The sequence below is a fragment of the Stenella coeruleoalba genome, assembly GCF_951394435.1.
Source record: "Stenella coeruleoalba genome assembly, chromosome: 18".
NCBI lineage: Eukaryota > Metazoa > Chordata > Mammalia > Artiodactyla > Delphinidae > Stenella > Stenella coeruleoalba.
Genome location: NC_137164.1, coordinates 37,831,981 through 37,853,763, shown reverse-complemented (window position 1 = coordinate 37,853,763; position 21,783 = coordinate 37,831,981). Strand labels below are relative to the sequence as shown.

Below are 21,783 nucleotides of genomic sequence, written 5' to 3'. Positions count from 1 at the left end.
TAGTAATCTCAGTTTTCTTCATGTGGAAAAGGAATTAAATAGGCCAAATATTCTCAAAGGTCCATTTTGAGTCTTGAGAAACTATTCTGTAAATTCTATTAGACACTAAATTTATCTTTCTAAAATTAATATAGTAGCTAGACACCACTTTCTATTCAATTATTATTTTGCTGCTTTTTATAGGATTCATATGTGATTCTATGGTGTCGTCTGGATGGCTCAAAAGTCTATTAAGTGAACTTTAATGATGACTTTTTTTTCTCCTCCAGAACACACTGTTTCTATTAAGCAGATATCAAAGTGAATCTATTGATTATTGTTTAGAAGTAATCACTCAATTATCTAAGTAATCAAAGGTTTAAATAAAAATTTTGGATGAGGAATTTTCGAAGAAAAGAAATCTGATCCTGTTTATGTTCATTCTTTCCCTTCTTATTATAGCCTAACATGAATAAAGATATTATGATGGGCAGACACAGTGGTGTGGAAGAAGTGAGGGAGAAAACGGAAACCACAGATATCTCTAATTAAGTGATATGAGCGTGTGCTCATGTACATTAGAATCAGCGGTTTTTTAACCCTCTGCTTCTCTCTCTCTCTCTCTCTCTCATACAAATGCAGAAATCACTAGTGAGTCAAGACACTGATAAAGCATATAAAGGTGTTAATTATATTTCACTGTTTACAAAAATCAAAATGTCAAAATGCAGAGTCTAAGAATGCTTACACTTGCTCATCTATAGGATGAGGTTAGGTTAGTTGGTCTTCACTGGACCTCCAGAAATATGAATGGAGGTGTCTAGGGAGATCAAAATTTCTTAGATTAGAGACTATGGGGACTCGTCAGCCACCAAAAAAAAACCCCAAAACCCAAAAAAACCCTTAAACCTAACTAGAGAGTTTGTCATCAAGTCCCAGCTGTTGCAGAAGAAAATAGGGACAGTAGCTGAAACCAGACAATCAGAACTCTCCCCATATATACTTTATTTGTTTAGGCCTCGTTGTCATATGCTTACCACAGTTTAATCTTATGGTCTAGAGTTAGTTTACTGGGAGGTATTGCAGGAAGAACAATTTTGGGTGCAATGAATTGCATAATGTCCCTAATGAAGAAAATGTTTCAAACTTATATCTGGCCTAAAAATAGTGTTTTTCAAGTAAAAGTAGGCACATATGAGGAAGAAATACCAGTGCAGAGGTAAGGTTCTAAACTGGAAATAAATGCTTTAGCCATGTGACTTGAAAAAAACACATTTTCTGTCTCTCAGTCTCTATATAAGTTTAATAAGAATGGTAATGTCTTCTTTCTGTAGTTGTTATAGAGATTATCAATGGAAATATGCATATATAAGGCATGATTCCAGTATCAGCTGATCACTCTCATTGGGTAAACATTTACTGAATGACTACGAAGTTCACTCTTTTAGGAGCTGTTGTAAGTTTAGTCTTAGAAATACAAAGGTAAGTAAGACATTGTCTCTACTTCGAGGGACTTTCTTATATTCTCCTTAATTATTAAGCTTTAAGTTATGATATACCAGTATTTTATTAACTTAGTTGTCATTTGAGACTGAAAGATCATGAGGAACCCGGGTTGTGTTTTGAACGATCCTGAATATACACCTGGGGTTGACACTGCATGGCTGGAGAGGCTACTCAGCCCCGCCAATAACAGATGGTCCTGTAGGAATAGTTTAAACCCTGAGGAGTGCTGCTCCCAGTATCATCCAGAAGTCAATAACCCTTAGCTAAAGCAGAATTTAATTGTCTAAAACAGAGACTTTAGGTGTCAAAATGATTCTTCTTAATTATTACCATGTTTAAAAATCAATCAGTGAATTCAGCATAGTTTGCCATCACTGCTTGGCAGATTTTGGGGTCAAGACCGTGAATGAAAATGAGTTCATGTCAAACTAAAATATCCTGAAGACTTTATCTGTTTTTATTATGGTTTAATGTAATTTTGATACTCACTTCAGTGTGTAGCAAGAAAAAGTATTTTCATAAAAATTCTGACATCTTTTTTTATATTGGAAATTTGAATGCATTGAAACATTATTAATCTATACAGCTAAATTTATTATGATTTCTTAACTTTGAAAATGTTATCAGTATAAAAAAACAATTTTGAAAATTGCAAAGGAAAAACATAAATAGAGATTTTCTGTTTCTAGGAAGAATGGACACATTGTGGATGTTTTATTTGACCCTTTATGGATGTTCTAGAGCAAAATATTTCTGTTTGATTTCTTTTTTTTGGAGGGAAGATACACAGAAATAAGTTGGTGTCATTGTCATTTAAAAATATATCTAGAAATTAAGAAAGCGGATGTATATGAGGTAACATAAGTGAACAAAGTCCACCTAAAGAATGACAAGAAATGAAGCAAAGAAAAGCTGCCAGTCCAGGTGTGTTCACAGCTGAGAAACAAGGAAGACTACTGTGATTCCAGGCTTCCAATGTGAAAATCGGTTCAATGGCATGAATATATGACACAGGCGGGCATCAACTCACAACTCAGAACTCACTCCATTTTGTCTCCATTTGTCACTTGCACCCCCTACAAGAACTTTCCTGAGAATCCTATGCAGCTGTGTATTTGAAAGTCCTCAGCATGCAGCTGCTATCACATGGAGGCACAGGTTGGTTGCAACCTCCAAATCCAAAAAAAGCACCAGCACTTTTTTTCCTCAAGAAAAGATCTACAAGGGAACTCCAGTCAGCAGAAGACACTGTCTTCCTATAAAAGATACATCTTCATTATATATATCCTGTATTTCCATGCTTCTCCTTCTTGAGGTTTATTTAATGAGGAAAAAATCCTCATTTACTGAATTGCAGTTGCTATTGTCTTGCACAAAAACTGTTTCGTTTTCAAAATCAATCATCTGTGATGATTCTCAACAAGTCCATAGTACCTACTGTGGTCTGCACATGGATTATATATATGTTTTCTAGTAGGCAAAAATATAGGATTTGTAAAATCTTTAAAAAATAGGCATGGCTATTTCCACTGATTTTATATCTAACAGGACCTGTCCTGTCAAAGATATTAAGCATTGAAGAACTGTGAGGCATTTTACTGAACCCTGTCATGAAAGTAAATATACTGAAACCCATGTATGTCTGGAATGAGTTGCTGTGCTCCAAATACACACTGTTTACAAATGGAGAAAGGTGAATTCTAAAAATACAGTTTGAGAAATGACTCAATAGCAATTCCTTTGAGGATCAAAGCACTCACTTAGTAGCCAGCCCTCTTCATTATGGTAATGCTACAGTTTTATAGATACCTAGGGTTATAACCTGATTTATGTTTAGAGGAGAGTATACACACACAATTGGGAGATTCTTCTAGGAGAGGTGAAGGCCACACCATGGACAGAGGTACCACGAGTAAGTATGAGAGTGCCTGCAACATCTATCTTGAATAATTAGAATTATCCAAGAGCAAATCTGTTCATTCTAAGGCATGTATATGAGATTTTATTCTTTCAGACACATCCAATACTTCTGCATTTGGAAAAAATAGGCAAGACTAATTCCCTAAGGTATAAATCACTCTAATGTGGAAGGGAATTTGTTAGCTAGTTGTATTACAAAGCCTTTACTTCATATTTAATAGGCACCGGCAATACCAGCATTATACAAAGCTCTCTACTTTGCAAATCTTTAAAACTCCACTTAATTTTCAGCACTGATTTCCTGCAATCTAAGAGCTTATGAAGGGTTCACTGTGTTCATACCGATGTATGCAAAATGTGCCAGAACTTCCCTGTCTGTGATGGCATTCATTTGGAAGTGAATCCCAAATTTCTATCACTGGCATGCTTATTTCCGACTAAAATAGATATTCTTAGAATGAAAGCTGAAGATTAGGAGGAAAAAAAGGAGGCAAAATAACTAGCACTGGAAGAGATATATGCAAATATCAGCTCAATGACAATTCTTCATACCATTTACAATTGAAGCTTAAAGACCCAAATACTCTGCAATCCATTAGTTTCTCAATATCCTGGAAGGGATTAGAGTATTTCTTAACTGCTAACAGACTGAAAAAGGCCAGAGCCTGGATATTAACAAAGCTGCATAATACCAAAATGTAGAGATGGACAGATAGAAAGACAAACTAAGGAAGAATGTTAAAATACAAGATATTATACAAACGTGGTAAAACTGAACAAATTTCCATTCCTTCCTGCAGCCTACATAATTAAACATCTACATATTTTTTTTATTAACAAATATTTATTGAGTATATATGGTGTACTGCTGTAAAGTGAATGGTGTTGTTTTTTTTTTTAATATTTATTTTATTTTTGGCTACACTGGGTCTTCGTTGCTGCACCCGGGCTTTTCTCTAGTTGAGGCGAGCGGGGGCTACTCTTTGCACGGGCTTCTCATTGCAGTGGCTTCTCCTGTTGCGGAGCACGGGCTCTAGGCGTGCGGGCTCTAGAGCACGGGCTCTAGGCGTGCGGGCTCTAGAGCACGGGATCTAGGCGTGTGGGCTCTAGAGCACGGGATCTAGGCGTGCGGGCTCTAGAGCGCAGGCTCAGCAGCTGTGGCACACAGACCTGGTTGCTCCACGGCATGTGGGATCCTCCTGGACCAGGGCTCAAATCCGTGTCCCCTGCATTGGCAGGCGGATTCTTAATCACTGCACCACCAGGGAAGCCCCCAACATCTACATAAATTAATGAGTGGTGAGGCTATAGTATACTCCTTTCAATAACAGATAAGTTAATTTCATATATTTTCTCAAGGAATTCCGGGATAATTAGTGTAAAATGACTAGAAAGAATCAATCAAATGTGCTTCACAGATCTTGCCTGTGCATGTATCTTCACCACTCCCAGCTATACAGGTGGTCCCAAGTCCATCATTTTAAATGTGATGTGTGTGTATAGCACTGTAATCAATCAAACCAATAAAGATAGGGGGGAAATATTTTCACATGCCATTTAAATAACGGATAAGTATGTAAAAACAAATCCTTAATGAATGACTTCAAGTTCTGAATGCTTTAAAGTTATATATTATGGCTCAGAAAATTCCAATTCTGCCACTATTCTTTTCTATAGGCAACAAACTGCCTATAGGACAACAATATGAGTGAGAGAGATTACGTATGGGTTGTTTTCCCAGTTTATTCCTGCCATCATTCTTTACTGTTAAGGAATGGGTAGAACTTATTTATGAACTTCACATTTTAATGAATCTTGACTTAGGGAAAAAAAGAATATAAATCAAAACCAAAATGTCAATCATGGTAATATATCTTTCTTGTTCTATATTTCTGATGGCTGACAGCCCAATAGGTTTGTATCAAACAAAGGCAAAAAGCATGTGTTCCTTTCCAATGAAATGTTGGACAGATTTAACAGCTATCTGAAATAACTCATGAAATCTTAAACAGTGAAGTATATTTCTTTTTGTAATTGAGACGTCATATTTCTACATTTGGATTTGCTTTTGTGATCCGATATAAATTTTAGGGGAGCTAACCTTTAAAAAGGCCATAACACATTAGCATTATTACTTATTGAACATGACTCCTATGCCTCTAGATACTTACAACTTTAAAGCGAGCCCCTTGTTGACTTGCATTCTTGAATTTTCACGAATACCTGGTCTGTGATTAGTGTCATATTTCAACAAACTTGATATAAATTTTAGGGCTCTGGTATGTAATAAATTCTGAGAAATATATTAAACATAAAATCAGCTGTCAGGAAAGCAAAAACTTAAAAATACACATAAAACAATTCTTGCTTAGTTTCCAACTACATGAAATATATGATATTAACTGATGTGTTAATATTACGGAGACAAATTTATAGTTTCAACAGAGGGTCCCCTTCAAGAAAACGCCAGACTAAATTCAGAGAAAACTTACTGCAAGGATTTTAAGTGAAAGTGGTAAACAATCCACAGTTGTCTTTTTGCCTGTTTTAACTGCATGCAAGCTAAGAGCTCAACTCTGACAAAATCAAACTGAGAAAGTACTAAAGATGAGCCATGCAGTTGACATGGTCTCAAATTCTGCAAACACTCAATCTGGTACTGCTGGACCAACACAAGCACTATAGCTTTTCCCATTTGGTGGATTTCTGCATTACCCCACTCCCAACCCGCAAAATTTAGAAATCGAACAATCTAAATAACATATTAAAAATAATTGTGAAAACAGAGCTTATAAGAAGATAATTTAAAGGTTTTATTTTCCTATCTCAGTACTGTCATGTAAAATAATGTAATGTGAAAAATAATTCATGAAGATGTCATTTCTAATATTTTGGGTGTAACTTACATACATCTCCTATATGTCAATAAGAAAATGAAACTTTAAGAGTCAAATAATTCAAAACTGGTTATGAGGAAATCTGATTTTAGATCTGAGCTTTTGTATTAAGTCCAAATTCTGTTTTACTATTTCATGTATTATATTTTAATTTGTACTATTATGAGAAGATAAATTTTAGCTTGAAATATTTAACTAACAAGACTATGCATACACCATAAGAATATAACACATTAATATAAGTACAATATTTACAAGGTAATTTTAATGATGCCAAAGCCTGTTCTGTGACAACATGAGGATGACTAATCTGAAGCTAAGGGAACATCAGTTTATGGTGTTGCATATATATAGAATTCATTGCAACAAAATTAAAAAAAAAATAAGATAATAGAATAGTTTAACTACTGAAATTATTTTCTCTATGTTAACAAATGTTCAGTAATCAGTAGACATGTCCATGCCCAATACAGTGGTAACTTTTTACTTTTATTCTCCTTAAGGTTATTAGCAACAAAGGCTAAAATGTAACTTCAATTTTATACCTTAGGTGTATCAAACTGAAAAAATATATAAAATATTTGTCTCACAAAACCAAGAGGAAAGGTAGCCAGGCTGAATGGATGGCCCACGCTCATTTCAAATTCCTGAATGAATATCCAAGGGGTCTGGGTATCTACTAATTTCATGACATAGATCACTTAGCAAAGGAGTAGAAACAAAAATCACAACTGATAACATTTTAAATATAATTTGCATCTTGAGGAGCAATTTTTTTCCATATGCCACCTATGTTCATCCCTCACAGTATACTGCAAAATTTAACAGTTTAAAATATCTTAAAGTTTTTGCTAGCTTCACATTAGTTAACATTTGCTCCCTTCACTTTCAATTTCATTTTTCTTTCTTACTGTTCTAAATAGAAATTCTATGACTATCTTGTGCATTTTGCATGACATAACAGCATTTCAGTAACAGCTGCAGTGGGAGTCTCAAAAATGAGAAGTAATCATAAAAGTAATATAGTATCTCTGAATGATTGGGAATAAAGTAATTCCCTTTATGCTGTAAAAGTATATGTATACACTTGAGTATGGCATGCAAACACATTTTCAATATATAATTTCTTCAATATATACACAAATGTATATATGAGCAAATACTCTAGATTGTGAAAAGTTAAAGTAAGGATGTTTAAGCTCTAAAATAAGCATTTCATTTAGAAAATTAAACGTAACTGTTTACCCCGAACCAAACTCACAGTACAACTATTACAAATTGTTTTATTACCGTAAGAAGTTGTCAAGTGTAAATAGGTCACTTTTTAAATTCTTTAACATTTTCATTTATACCCCTGCAAAAAGCACAATGGGGCCAAGAAAATTAATTCCCCAAATGCTGTCAACCAGGTTGGGAAACAGCAATAAACAGCTAACTGTAAAGCCTCCAGCTACAATAAAACTGCTTTCAATAAGAGCTGAGAGTTGGAGTATGCAAAAACAGGTCCTCTGGAAATGATAATCTGAAAGGGAAAGGGGCTGACATTTCTCGTCCCAATATGCTGAGGCAGTGGGTCTCAAAGTATGGTCCCTGGATTGGCAGCATCGGTATCACCTAGGATCTTGTCAGCAATGCAAATTTTCAGGCTTGACCCTAGTGATACTGAACCTAACCTCTGGGATTAGGGACCAACAACTCATGATTTAAGAAACATTCCAAATGCTTCTGAGACACCTTAAATTTTGAAAACTTAATATTATATTTTAAAAATCATACTTATTAAGGAGATATTTTCCTTTTAGAGAAAATATGCCAATGAGCTTTGTCATTTAAAGCCCTACTGGAAATGATAATGTTGTCATCTTCTCAACCTTATAACAGTGAACTTTGTTTATTTATGAAAAAATATCAAGATATAATTTAGCTCTTTAAAAAAGGGACATTTCATTCAATCTGTGAATATTAAGGATACTTCCAAAAATTCATAAAAAATAATTTGTGGAAGATTCAGTGACAGATTTGTTATATTCAAGGAAAATGAAAGTTTAGTAAAGTAGAGTGGTTGAGGAACGTGGTTTATAAGTGTTTTATAACACATGAGGGGAAACAGCAGGGGGAAAAAAGTCAGACAAAATAAGAATCAATGCACTATAACCAAACTCATGGTGTAAATGTCAGACATTATGTTTTCATTGTACAGACAATACAAACTCATGATATTTAAGTTTGTTAACCCTTTGCTCAAGAATCTTGCATTTTACTCACTTCAACTAGCACCATAAAGTGAAAATGTGTTTCTGTTAACAGCAATCTTTGCCCACTCAACTAAAAATCTTCACAGATTATACCTTAGTTTATAAATTCCTTTGAAAGCTTTTGTTGTAATAAGCCCCACTTTTTCAAAATTGTGTTGCTTCAGGAGCACATTTTGTATTTATGTGAAGCCACTAGTTGAAGTGAAGGAGCTAAAAAAAAGAATTTTTACTTTTTAGCTTAACTAGGACATCTTTAATAACAGCCATATAGTTCAGTGAAAAAATAATTTAAAGGATAGTATATATATATGTGTGTTCTTCATTCATAGAAAATATGCCTCTTTCATAGTAAAATTGTACACATTTCTATCACCATCACCTGTCCTTACTTCCAGAAGTATTCCTTTTCTACAACACTGCAATTTTTCTTTCTCAGCATGAAAACTTCTAAAAGGTGTAAATAAGAAAAGCCATTTCAGTAGCTCTTTACCATAATAGTGAATTATAGCTACATTTGAACATTGAAATGCCTACAAGGAGAACAGCATAGTAACACATGGTCTGAAGGAATGTCTAAAATGCACTTTAGTTCCAGTTAGAGAATTACTCAGCATCTTATTTCAAAGATTACATCATACAAACAAATTTCCTATGACTGACTAAGCCTCGACAAAAGATCTTTCCCATACTTTGATGAAATGCACTTAACGTTTATGTCACTGCACTATATATAGATTCAACTTTGGGGAAGAAGTCAGAAAAAGTGTGTCTGTACATCAATGCTCATAATACCTACCACACATAATATGAAAAGAAAGATGATGACATGGGAATAATATCAGCATGTTTCTTCGGAAAACAAATTTCAGATTTTATATGAAAAGTTTTAAATCGTGTTATATTTTTCAAGATATTATGCAAATCATAAAATATCATCAGTATTTTGAGTGACTTTCCCATTAAAAGCAAATAATAAAAAGCCATGTTTTCTTTTCATTAAAATAGCAACTTTATATTTAAATCCACTTAGTTTCAAAAGTTACTTTTATCATCATGATTAACTATTTACCAACATTTATAAACCTCTACTAAACTCAGATATTTTCTTAACTTTAAAACATCAAACCTCTTTTAAAAAGCTCATGAAGTTAACATGAAAATAACTCATTCCAAATTCTATGTATATCCAGTAACTTCCGTATTCTCCTCTAGAACCTCCAAACTGACTTATTTTAATTCCTTTTATCCTGTGCATTCAAGCTCTTGTACTTTCTAAATGCTGTAGATATTTAATCTTTTAAGAAATGTAGATTTTAGTTGTAAAATCGTAGGCGTTATACTTAATGTTCTGAACGAATCTCTGTGATTCACTGCCAAAATGATTTTAATAAATATCTTACTACCATGAAACCTTAAAGTCACTGCAGAGCAACAAACATTGGATGGTGAGAGACAGAGTTTCAATAGACCATTCTCACCAGTCCCACCACCACAGGAAAAAAAGAAAAACTCTTGACTTTTCAAATACTAAGCAATGACTGTCAATACTATCCTGAAAATTTATCTTGCTTTACTTGATTCTCTAAAATCTGTATGTTCCTTATTTTTAACAAATTCAGATGGGTCATCACCATAGGTGGACTCAATACCAACAAAGAACTTGGATTACAAAATCCTAGAAAGTTGGTGTGTGAAAGCTGATCACAAAAGAGCAAGCAAATGAACTGACATGCTAGTTGCTCCAGAGCAACTATCATTAAATAAAAGGTATCTTTGGCCATAGTACCAGCTTGATCTTTCCCTCTCCCTTTCCTTGCTACTGTGGGATTGGCAGCTGGCCAGCACAAGGGACATGATACCCTAGTGCCATCTACAGGCTATTATTGACACTCAAATTTCATGGCAAAAGACAAGCACCAGTGAAATAAATTAGACAGCGCTGCATTTAAATCTTTATTAACAAGGAATTATTAGACCTAAGAAAAACTAATTCTGGATTTGGTTGAAATATGAGTTTCTCAGCCTTTTAATCCCTCTTCATATGGCATATTTCACAGTTTAAAATGAGTTAAGACAGATCACTTATGCATTACTAAGATGAGAGAATATTTACAATGGATTCATTCTTTTCTGTATAAACCAGTTCTATTAGGGAGAAAGTATTCCTTCTTCTTTTCTTTTCTTTTGTTTTTTTTTTGAAAGAGTACTTTGGCCATTGTGGACAATCTGCAAATCTTTCTATTCAACCCCCAATTTACTATATTACAATAAAATCATCTGAAATTAAAGAGAAGACTTCCTATATGGCTTAGTCACAATCTATCAACAATCATGTGCTTCACAGCTGATATACATTTAATATTCTACTATCTTTTTTAGAGACTAAAAAAAAATTAACCCCTTTAGCAACCACAGCTGTAACATAATTATAGTCACACCTTCAAACATCATTTAAAACTTGAGATTTGAAGGTGACTTTTGAGATCAAATGGTAATGTGAAAATCTTGAAGCAGTCAATTTGGAAACCCCAGGAGCAGAATTTGGCCTATCAGGACAGGTTTTATTCTTCAGCAAATGTTATCTTGGGACATTTTGGAATAATTTCCTCTTTTCATCTTTTGCCATTTGAAGGAAACTGGGAGTTTAAATAATTCTCAGAACTCAGAAATTTCAAAGCTGTTCTAAAAATTCTTGGCTGAGCCCCAGAGGAATAGAAAAGGGGTCAAGTTTTTTTTCCCCTCTTTATAACTAAGCTAAAGTTAGACCAAAACAAGAGACACACTGGCACGTTAATACTGGTTGACTGGGCACTTGTATGCAGTACTTATAGACCAGTAAAAGTGCTCATTTACCTGTCTGGTGTGTAAGGGGCCCTTTGTCTTGAAGCCTCCTTGGGAACTGCACTCTGAGGCACTGAAGTGATCTGAACTAGTGGAAGAGCGTTTGGAAAGGGTGTCACAACCCCCGACAAAGGTGTTGTCCAACGGGAGCTCCTGAATCACGTGATGCTTTTTCACAGAAACCGGAGTGTCTGGTTTAAGATGGAAAGCGGGCTGTGGAGAAGCGGATTTGTAGTGCTTGGCCAGGTCAGGGCTGTTCGGCTTGAAGGTGGTTGGAGGTGCCGGACCCCAGTCAAATCTACCTATGCTTTGCTCTTCCAGCTCAGCCGGCAGGCTTATTGTCCCATTGATGGGTTCGTGAACTGCATCATCAGGTTTGGACTCTTCGATGGTAACAAAGTTCAAAAGAGAGCTCTTGGGAGACTTTCTTTTCTTCCTTTTCTTTTTCTTGTTTTGTTTGTTCTCCTGGTTGGGGGACATCCATTCGGCACCTTGCTTGCTCCTCTGAGCTGCTTTGAATCTTGATGCATGGCGACAGCGCACCAGAACGGTGACGAAGATCACGACGATGACCACCATGGCACCTGCGACAATGGCAATCATGATGGTGAGATAGTCCTCGTTTTGATAGGGTTGGCTGCTATCACCTATGTTCCTGTCCAATGGGGTCTCCATAGTCCTGCGAATCAAGTCATAGATATAGGAGGCATTGCCAGCAGTGTCATTAACATAAAGAAAAACAAGCACAAGTGTGTGCAGAGACTTAGGGTATCCCAGGTCACTTATGTTGACCACCAATCGGTGCAAGCCCACATCAGTAGGTGCTGGTTTTTCTTCCAGAGTGATGTTACCTGTTACTGGATCAATCCGAAACAGGCCTTTGTTGTTCCCACTCACAATTGTATACTTAAGTTCAGCATTCATCCCAGTGTCAATATCCACTGCAAAAACTTCTGCTATCACGGAGCCAGGAATGGCTGAGAGAGGCACCAACTTAAAAGAAGTATTAGAAGGTGGCGAAATGACAACTGGACTATTGTCATTGACATCCATGACATTTATAGTTACTTTTGCAGTAGAGGAACGGGGTGGTTGTCCCCCATCAGTGGCTTTGACATCGAAAGTGTAGGAACTCTGCTGCTCTCTGTCAAATGAGACATTTGACTTTATGACTCCAGAATAGGGATCCAACACAAAATTATCATTGTCATTTAAAATGGAAAGAGTCACAGCTTTATTCTCTCCAGCATCTGCATCTGTCACTGTGATTACCCCCACGGTACTATACTTTGGCAGATTCTCAGACACAAAAAATTGAAAATGATTATGAGTAAACTTGGGGCTATTGTCATTCTCATCCAGAACAGTAACTATCACAGCTGCTTGGCTTTGGAGGGGAGGGGTCCCATTGTCCCTGGCAGTTACTGTAAAAATGAATCTTTCTTGTTCTTCTCTGTCAAAGACTCTGGAGGCTGTCAAAACTCCTGTCTTTCGGTCCAGATCAAAGAAGGAGGCATTCGGTCCAAGCTGATAAACAATATCTGCATTTTTCCCACTGTCTTCATCTGTGGCACTAATAGTTGTTAAGTACAACCCACGTCGGTTGTTTTCAGAAACTGACAGCTCAATTACAGGCTGGTTGAAAATTGGTGGGTTGTCATTTTCATCCTCAAGCTTAACCCTTACCAGAGCAGTCTGATTTAAACTGGGCTTCCCAGAATCAGAGGCAACAATTTTAAAGCTGAATTCTTTGGTGCCCTCATAGTCCAACAAAGAGGAGGTCTCTAACAAATATTGGTTGTCGTATACTGCCTTCAAATGAAACGGGACCTCTCTTTCAATAAAACAGATCACTTTGCCATTCACATCTGTGTCCTTATCTGAAACTGTAATTAGGGCGATCTTTGTATTGACAGGATCTTTCTCAGACAAATACACTGTGCCATTGATGGGACTTATAATGTACCTGAGGTCTATGTTTGGAGGGTTATCATTTACATCAGTAACATTGATGGTAACCGTTGCTCGAGCGGGAGTGGAGCTGCCATCACTGGCCAGCACTGTCACTTTGTGAATGGCTGTCTCCTCTCGATCTAAGGACCTCTGAACTGTAATCAACCCAGTAGTATTATTTAAAGCAAAGAGTCTTTTGGTTGCAGGGGCGACCTGGGCACCAAAAATGTACCGGATTTCAGCATTACTGCCTATATCTGCATCAGTGGCATGGAGCTGAATTACAGAGGTGCCTACGGGAGCATTCTCTGGAATGTGCACCTCCACTTGACCCTCTTTAAACACTGGCCTGTTGTCATTTACATCACTTACTGTGATCTGCAGTATGGCTGTGCTGGATTTCTGTGGAGTGCCTCCATCCTCTACTTTGATTTTCATCACATAGGTATCTTTCTGTTCTCTGTCCAAGTTTTGCTGAACAATCAATTGTGGCCACTTCTCTCCTTCCGGAGTTTCCACGATATCCAGTCCAAAAACACTCTGCCCATTTAACAATTCATAATGCTGTACACCATTGAAGCCTGTGTCAGGATCTGTTGCTGATGGAATTGGAAAGCGGCTGTTGATCAAAGTGTTTTCTGGGATGGAAATATTGATGACAGGAGATGGAAACATGGGGGCATTATCATTGGTATCCTTGACAATTATTTTAATTTTGATCAGCCTGAAAAAATCATTGGGGAGGATCACCACCTCAAGTTCAAAGAAACACTCATTCTCCTCATCATAAGAGGCTCCAGCACAGAGTTTTTCTCTGTCTATTCTATTGGAGGTCGTGAAAATTTCGCCAGTGCTACTGGATACTTTCACCAAAGGGGCATCCCCAGCTTTAGAAACCAGTCTGTAGACAAGGCTAGCGCTGGTCCCTGTGGCAGCATTGATGTGAGAAATGTTCAGATCCTTTGGTATGTTTCCTATGGGCACATTTTCAGGCAATTCCTCTCTAATAGTGTAAATAAGTTCTTGAGCTATTGCAGAATCCAGCCTTAAACAGGCAATCAGAGCAGCCAACAGGTAAAAATCCCTCAGGTCCATGATAATGTATTTATTTTCTTTTCCTGGGTTTTAGGGTTTAAAGGTTTCCACTGAGGAATGATGCACAAATTGCAAGAGGAAGCGTGCATGGGCTGGAGGATGCATTACATCTCGTGACTTATTTGGAGACAGCCACTGTCAACACAATCATATAGACAATATTATTCTTCAGTAAACAAAAGCACACAGTCACGAAATATCACAACACATTTTCCCACTGCATATTAGTAAACATGGCAGTTTGTTCTGCCACTGTTTGCAACTTAACTCTGTGGATAAAAATACTAAATATCCCAGGCTTGTTACATTTGCCCAGAGAAAATGAAATTATCTACTTTTGAATTAAAGACAGCTGCTATTTTTACCTGTATTCACCCACACTGTTTTCAGGATACTGTTTAATTCAAAACATGCGTTCTTGTTCTCCTCTTCCCCTCCACCACCACCACCACGCCCCCACCCCCCATCTCCTCCCATTCACACCCCCCCTCCCCCCGGCTTACCCGCCTCCTGGCTTCTAACCGACCTCCCTTAGTTTTTTGAGGAGCCAGTGAAAAACACTAACTTAGCTATGGTTCCTGCTAATTGCTTTCTCACATGTCATACGTGATGCGTTTTCTTCTCTGCCACACTGAGTCATCTCTTTCCTCTAAAAAGACTATCTTTTTTCTTTCCTCCCAGTTCTTCAACTGCCTTCTAAATACAATTTTACTGGGAAGCAAGCATCCGGACATGCTGCTGCAGCGACAGAAGCAAGTCTCTGGCCACTGTATAACCTCATTGCCTAAAAGCACAATACCAAGACCTTCAGTTTCTTACCCAGACCTTGCTCTCATTTCTCCATGTTGCCAAATTATCACCATCAGAATTAAGAAACACATTAAAACTTTTAGAATATATATAATAACATAAGATTCCTTATCCTAGAGGTGGAAGAGAGTGCCAAGATATAAGTGAAACGCAGCTAACATTTCCATGTAACAGCACAATATTTTCTACTGAGCATAAAAGAGGGGAAAAAAACGCAGTTTCTTAACCCCGATCTCCGGTTGTAGTATTAGTAACATCGGCCACACGTAAATACTGCAACTCAATAACGCAGGTAAAAAGCCTTCTGCTTAGATGCCCTCCTAACTGCAATTTAAACGGGTGCAAGGCTCCAGACAGCTACCTACTTGAGTAGAACTGGTCAGTACCCAGGCTCTAATCTTCTCGGCATTAGGCTGCACGGTAGCTGATGCCCGCGATTAGTTCCGGCAGAGTGATGCAGGTAGGGATGCAGATACAGCCTAGTAGGTGAGCTCTGCCCCAACAGTCTACCCAACTACAAACATCCCTCGTCTACACCGAGGACATATCTAAACACAAAATTTACAATTGTGCATGCGAAACTTTACACTTACGTTAGTTGCCTCAACCTTTCCCCTTTCCCGGTATGCTGCAGTTAGAAATGAGCTGTTCCAACATATAGAAAGCCATGCGTCTGGTAGCACCACTTTGGGGAGAAATCAGAAGCAGCAAAACGTTTCCTCCTTGTAAAATGTGTTGCTTCGGGCTGGCAAATTAGCAACTCCAGAGAACAAATTCACAGATTTGTCGTTAGTCATTCTCTCCACATTTCGTCTCTATTACCCACGGGGTCTGAGCTCTTCTGGTATTTAACGCACACACAACATCCAGTTGCACTTCTTCAGCTCGGGGGTATTTTCCACAGCATCAAACATACCATTTCCCTCCGATGTCAATACTGCTTAAGTCTCTAACTTCTTGTAGGAAACGTCAGAGTTGGGGTGATGGTGAGTCTCTGGCTGCTTTCGGGGTGGGTGACAGTGCCCGAAAATTCCTAATTGGTTATCTCTTTCGTGCTTCGGAGACTCTAGGGCGCTCCTTCCTGTCTGGCACGCTCTCCCTCTCTCCCTTCTCCTTTGCCCCTCTCTCCTTCTCTCTCTGAACTGAATTTCTTGATAGAACTCTCAATAACCCAGAGGGAGGGCGTGACGGCCTAAGCCCCTCCCCCGGCCCCTGATTGGCCCGTATCTTGCGGTGCGGGCGGCCGCAGCTGGGCGTGGAACAAGGCGCTGACTATCTGCCAGCCTTTCCTCCCCATCGTCCCCTCGGCAGCCGCGAAAACCCGGAGACCCGATCCTGGCCCCGGGAGAGCCGGGTTCCAGGAGGTGCACTGAGCATGCCCAGCAGGGTCCGGCCCGGGAGGGAAAAGGCGACGCTCCCCAGGCCCCCGCGGACGCGGCTCTCACGGGCGCTGAGGGGCTGGCGGCTGCTCCGGACGGCACAGGGCAGCGAGCGGCCGAGACCCGGCGGTCGCACGAGCAGGGGGAGCGGGAGGCCGGCCGGGCGTGCGGGCGGGGATCCGGCAGCCTCGGGCACCGTTGCGGGCGGTTGGGGGATGCCGAGGCGGCTCAGCTGCCGGCGCACGTTCCACACTTCTCTTTGCTAAATGGAGGGACCAAAATGCACAGATGGGAGAGTCCACCCGGGGTCCAAGACTCACTGTCGGCCCTCGGAGGAGAGCACGGCCCAGCAGATCCCCGGAGCGCGTTAAACGGGCTACATTCCCGGTGCCGCAACTAGAGGCTTTTGCTGGCGAGGACATTGGCAAGAAGGGCAGAGAGGGCGGATAGGAAAGGTCGGGACGGAGGATATTCGAATCTCAATCAAGACCGGAAAGAAAATTAATTTGAGCCCTCCTTACGTGCAGGGTGACGGAAGCTGCCGGGAGAAAGGGAAAATGACAGCCTCTGGGATCCCCTAGTCACCCTAGTCAGCCCTAGGCCAGTCTGCTTAGCGGGGCGAAGTCTTGTCTCCAGTAGCAGGACGGGCCGCGGCGGCCGATCCCGGCTGTCCTTGCACTTCTGCTCCCGCCGCGCCCAGAACCTGTGAACCCGAGCTCGCCCGAACGTGCGGCTGCGGCAAAAGCCGCTTCACCTCACCTAACTGCAAACTTTGCTCGGGAGAGGCTGGAAGGAGTCCTGTCCAGCTGCTCCCCAAGCTGTGGAACGTTTCCTTTCCTCTTACACTTTCTGCTGATTCCAACTTGACATGTAGTACTTGTCTTTCCCTGTGCAATTCATTTCTCTGACTCCTGTTCCGTCGAGTATCCTCACGCGTTTCTCATTTTCATGCAAGAGCCGGATAGAATGACTCTCGAAAGGATTACCCTTTTTCCTTAAATATTGGCCCCGAAAGCACTATCTATATTTGATTGATCTTTTAAAATCAGTAAACCACGAAGGTTTGTTTTATGGGTTGTACCTACGACGCCAGATGCCTGAGTAAAGTTAGAAGCATTAATAATAGTAACAGTTCACTTGGAACAAAAAATATAATATTTTTTTTGCATGACCTATAAAGGTTGTCTGAGAAGGTCTTAATGCATGATTGAATAACTTGTTCTAACTTACAGGGAGGATAAAGGGCATCTATTTTAAACCTCCGTGTTTCCCATTCTGTATTGGGCTGAAGATGCCTTGAAGGCTCTTTCATGTAGTTATGCACTGCGATGGCGTGTTCAGGAACACCTTTTGTTTTTGAATACAATGGCTTTCCTTTTTAAATATGAACACTTATTTTTAGATATTTAAAAGTAAAAAAAAAAAATCACTAAGCAAACCTACCAAACTTAGATATTGTATAAATAATTCCATTATTTAACCAATTCATTTGACATTGCAATTTTTCCACATCTATGGAAATGTAAGGATTTTTTTCGGACTTTTCCTCAGGTGAATATACACAGTAAAAGTGCAGTGCCTCAAAGCCCACTGTAAAATACATGAATCCCTTCTATGTGAAATATAAAACAGGTTTCTAGCAGACCATAGGTTGATACTGTTTTTAAATGGCTAGATAACTCTTATGGTAGTATTTTGTATGATTAGAATATACAAAATTTAAGAACAAAAAGGACTGCTTAAGTAGCTAAAAAGTCAAAAGAAAAATATTACCTCATACAATAATGCAAGTGAGTTGAAGATTCTTTTATTTTACCACAGTGAATGATCATTTTGCTGTTCACAAAATCTACAATTAAAGCTAGTGCATTTTTCCAATTGCCACAGATTTTATGCTCTGAACTAGTTTAAAATGGTAAATGAACCATCATTCTGATACATTTACAATAAACATAGCAGCACAGCCACTTTCCAGTTCATTTTGTAAGCATCAGTTATCTCACACTCTTATTCTAATCATACTGTAGTCATTTCAAAGTCACAACACATAGCTTAGCCATAATTAACATTATCACTAAGTGGAATTGTTTCTGTCTGCTAAGGGGTAGTTGCTTGTAGTCAGGACCCATTATTATCCTATGCTCATAAATGAAATCTTAGTATGAACACAGATGAAAGTTAAGGAAGAGAAAAATATCATCACATTATAAAAAATTATGACCATGAGACTTCAATTAACAGAAACCACAGGTCAAAGCCCCAAAACGAAGCCCATGTAGATTCCTTTCAAAGGCCATTGAGTATAATATAGAAATAGAGCTACTGACTTCATTGCATTCCATCTTATGGGTGTTTATTTGGCATGTATAAATTAGTGGGATTCTTTAATCATAATAGTTTTACCTCTTAAAGCTAGAATAGTTGAAGCTTGTTTGCCCTATTATATTTGAACTGCTAAACTCTTGAAGGAGAACTGTTATTAGAGATCTTATTAATATTCCTGGAAGAAAATTAAATATGAAGGGTCATTTTCCTAACTCTCTGCTATCTTAACTTGAGGCTTCTGCCCAAACCACAATATAAAATATTTGCATATTGAGAGCTGCTCACAATCCACCTCTCCTAATTTTGTTTTAAAAAGGTATATCTGCATAATTATGAATTAGGGAAATGATAATATTCATTAGTTTTAGTTTTCGTAGGGGAACATCTATTTTTTTTTTTTTTTTTGCTGAATTTTAATCACCTTTTTCTTTCATGAATTTAATAAAATGTTAGATTCTCATTTATATGATTTCCAATACACATCTTCCAATATACATGTTACATTTCTGATTAGATCTCTTCAATTAACCCTTATACATCTTTGTCAATGCATGTTTTCTACAGCAAGGAATTATCACCTGTGTTGTACCTGATTAGTACTTTAAGAATTATGCCATCCAGGCTGTAGTAAAATTACCTTCGTGTTCTCTGCCGGTTATATAGGTCATGGGATACTTGTGAAGCTAAGTCACCTTCGGCCAGCTAAGCGAAGACTAAAATACTATTACAGATTTATACAGAAAGAGATATCGAGTTAGTAAAATTATTTTATATTGCAAGAATTTAATGTTGTTTATATATTTAAACAATAATTTCCATGTAATGGCATTTAATAACCTGAATTACTACGCAGTTCAGTTTGTTAATTGGATTTTCACCTATGATTTTCTAGTTACCACTCAGCATTTTAAAATTACATTTCACACAGAGATCATAAAAGCTTTTTCATGTTACATTTTCTATAAATGACATAGACTGTGGTATTTGGAATGATCAAACGACCTCCTCAAGGATTTCAAGACTAAAATTTTCAACTCTAATGTACTAGTTCTATATTCCAATCAAAGGTAAAAATAAAATAATAAAATAAAATAAAATAAAATAATAAAATAAAATAAAATTCTATTGTGCCCTGTACTTCAAAAGTTCCTTTAATCCAGATGTTTTCTTGTGGCTAACCGACATTAATCAATCAATCACAGGGACTTTTATGTCACAGCAGGTTTTATTGTCCCCATTTCGCGGAAGAGGCTAGACTATTGTACTGTATTTCCTGGGGGTAGAGCGGGAATTGTGTGAAAAATGCTAAGGGTTATTTGTGTTACCACTATTTAGAAAATGACAATGCAGAATTTTAACACCACAAAAAGAAAATTAACACCTTTTAAAACTGCAAACTGGCAAAGTGTAGTAAGCTCCTTGAATCATTCTTTTGCTCTACTATTGGCTCTTTTCTTTGAACATCTTTCTTTTTTTTTTTTTTTCTTTTCTTTTAAGGAAAACTTAGACCAAGGTATTCAAATGACAAAGAAAGCAGGTGACAAGAAGCTTCACTCTATTTGAATGACTGAACTAAATTTATCCCAATTTGCTATATTTTTATCACTGACTGATTATAGATGTCAGGTTTGTAGCTCTAACAGTTACTACAATATAAACTGACATTTTCCAGTGCCACTATTTTATCATGATTACTATATAAATAAAGAAAATATTGAATTTTCAGATTTCATTATTGGTTGTTTAAGACTTCATATAGACATAGCTCTCATAACAAATGGTTTCCCCATTACACGTAGGGCTCAAGCAATCACTTAGGAAACATGAAAAACTGGTTTAATGATAGTTAAGAGAGAATAAATATAAGTTTAAATAATTTGATCATTTTAAAATCATGTAATTTCAAGGGAAATATACAAAACTTCCTATTCTTGTGTTTGTATGATATTTATTTTTGTAAGACTTGTTCAATTAGAATATCAAGTATGATCAATTCATATTTACATAAATGATAAATGTCCGAATATAGCATGCACATTATTTGAAAGCACCTCTATTTACACTAAAAATAGAGATAGAAAAATGTTGAGATAAGAACATGTTTTAAGCACAAATGCATTTGCCCAAAGATAATTGGGAAATTATTTTTCATAGATATTAGAGCTATTTTAAGTTAAAATATAGTACAAATTTTAAAATTCTCTTTCAGTAGTACTATTTCTTATCATAGGAATATGTTGTTAAACATAGGAGTTTATATCACTTGAAACAACATCATTCTAGTCACTTTCATTCCTTGTTCCCCTCCCCCCAATTTCTTCATGCATATGTTTCTTTTATGCCTATTTTCCCTGTCCTCTTTAAAAAAAATAATAAGCTCACATAATATTCTTCTAGGAGCCCAATTTGTTACATAATGTGCATATAAATAGACTTACTAATATAGGGCAGGATAGATAAGCCTCATTTTTCTCATATAGTCTCCTCACAGGGACCAAATTCAACCGAGAGTCCCCCTTGAACTGAATTAGGATGAGTCAGGGAGACCATGTATATTCCCTTGACTCCTGCAGCCTCTATATCACTGATGACACCCAAATAATGGAGATAGGGCTTGCTCAGCCTTTACAAGACAGTGATATGCTTTGCTTGGGATTTAAGTCAATAACACTCTGCTTACAAAAATTGTGTTTTTGTGTGTGTGTGTATATACATAATTCTTTAAAATAATGTTTTTTTCTTAAATGAAAATCTTATTTTGCAGTACACACTAATACAGTCCTTAAAAGATCCTAAAATGCACATCATCTTTTCAAGCCTACG

The 21,783-nt window shown here is 37.6% G+C and overlaps 1 protein-coding gene across 1 annotated transcript in view; it reads right to left on the bottom strand.

Annotated features, from left to right (window-relative positions):
- Window positions 1-16,376, bottom strand: part of PCDH9 (protocadherin 9) — a gene marked incomplete at its 3' end in the record, with an annotated part of 981,324 nt that extends 964,948 nt beyond the window's left edge. Inside the window, exons 1-2 of the mRNA XM_079903420.1 lie at window positions 15,850-16,376; window positions 11,411-14,581 (exon numbers count right to left, since the gene is read on the bottom strand). Coding sequence (XP_079759546.1) covers window positions 11,411-14,446 — 3,036 coding nt within the window. The 5' untranslated portion in view covers window positions 14,447-14,581; window positions 15,850-16,376. The remainder of the gene's footprint in view (window positions 1-11,410; window positions 14,582-15,849) is intronic.
- Window positions 16,377-21,783: the final 5,407 nt, after the last annotated feature.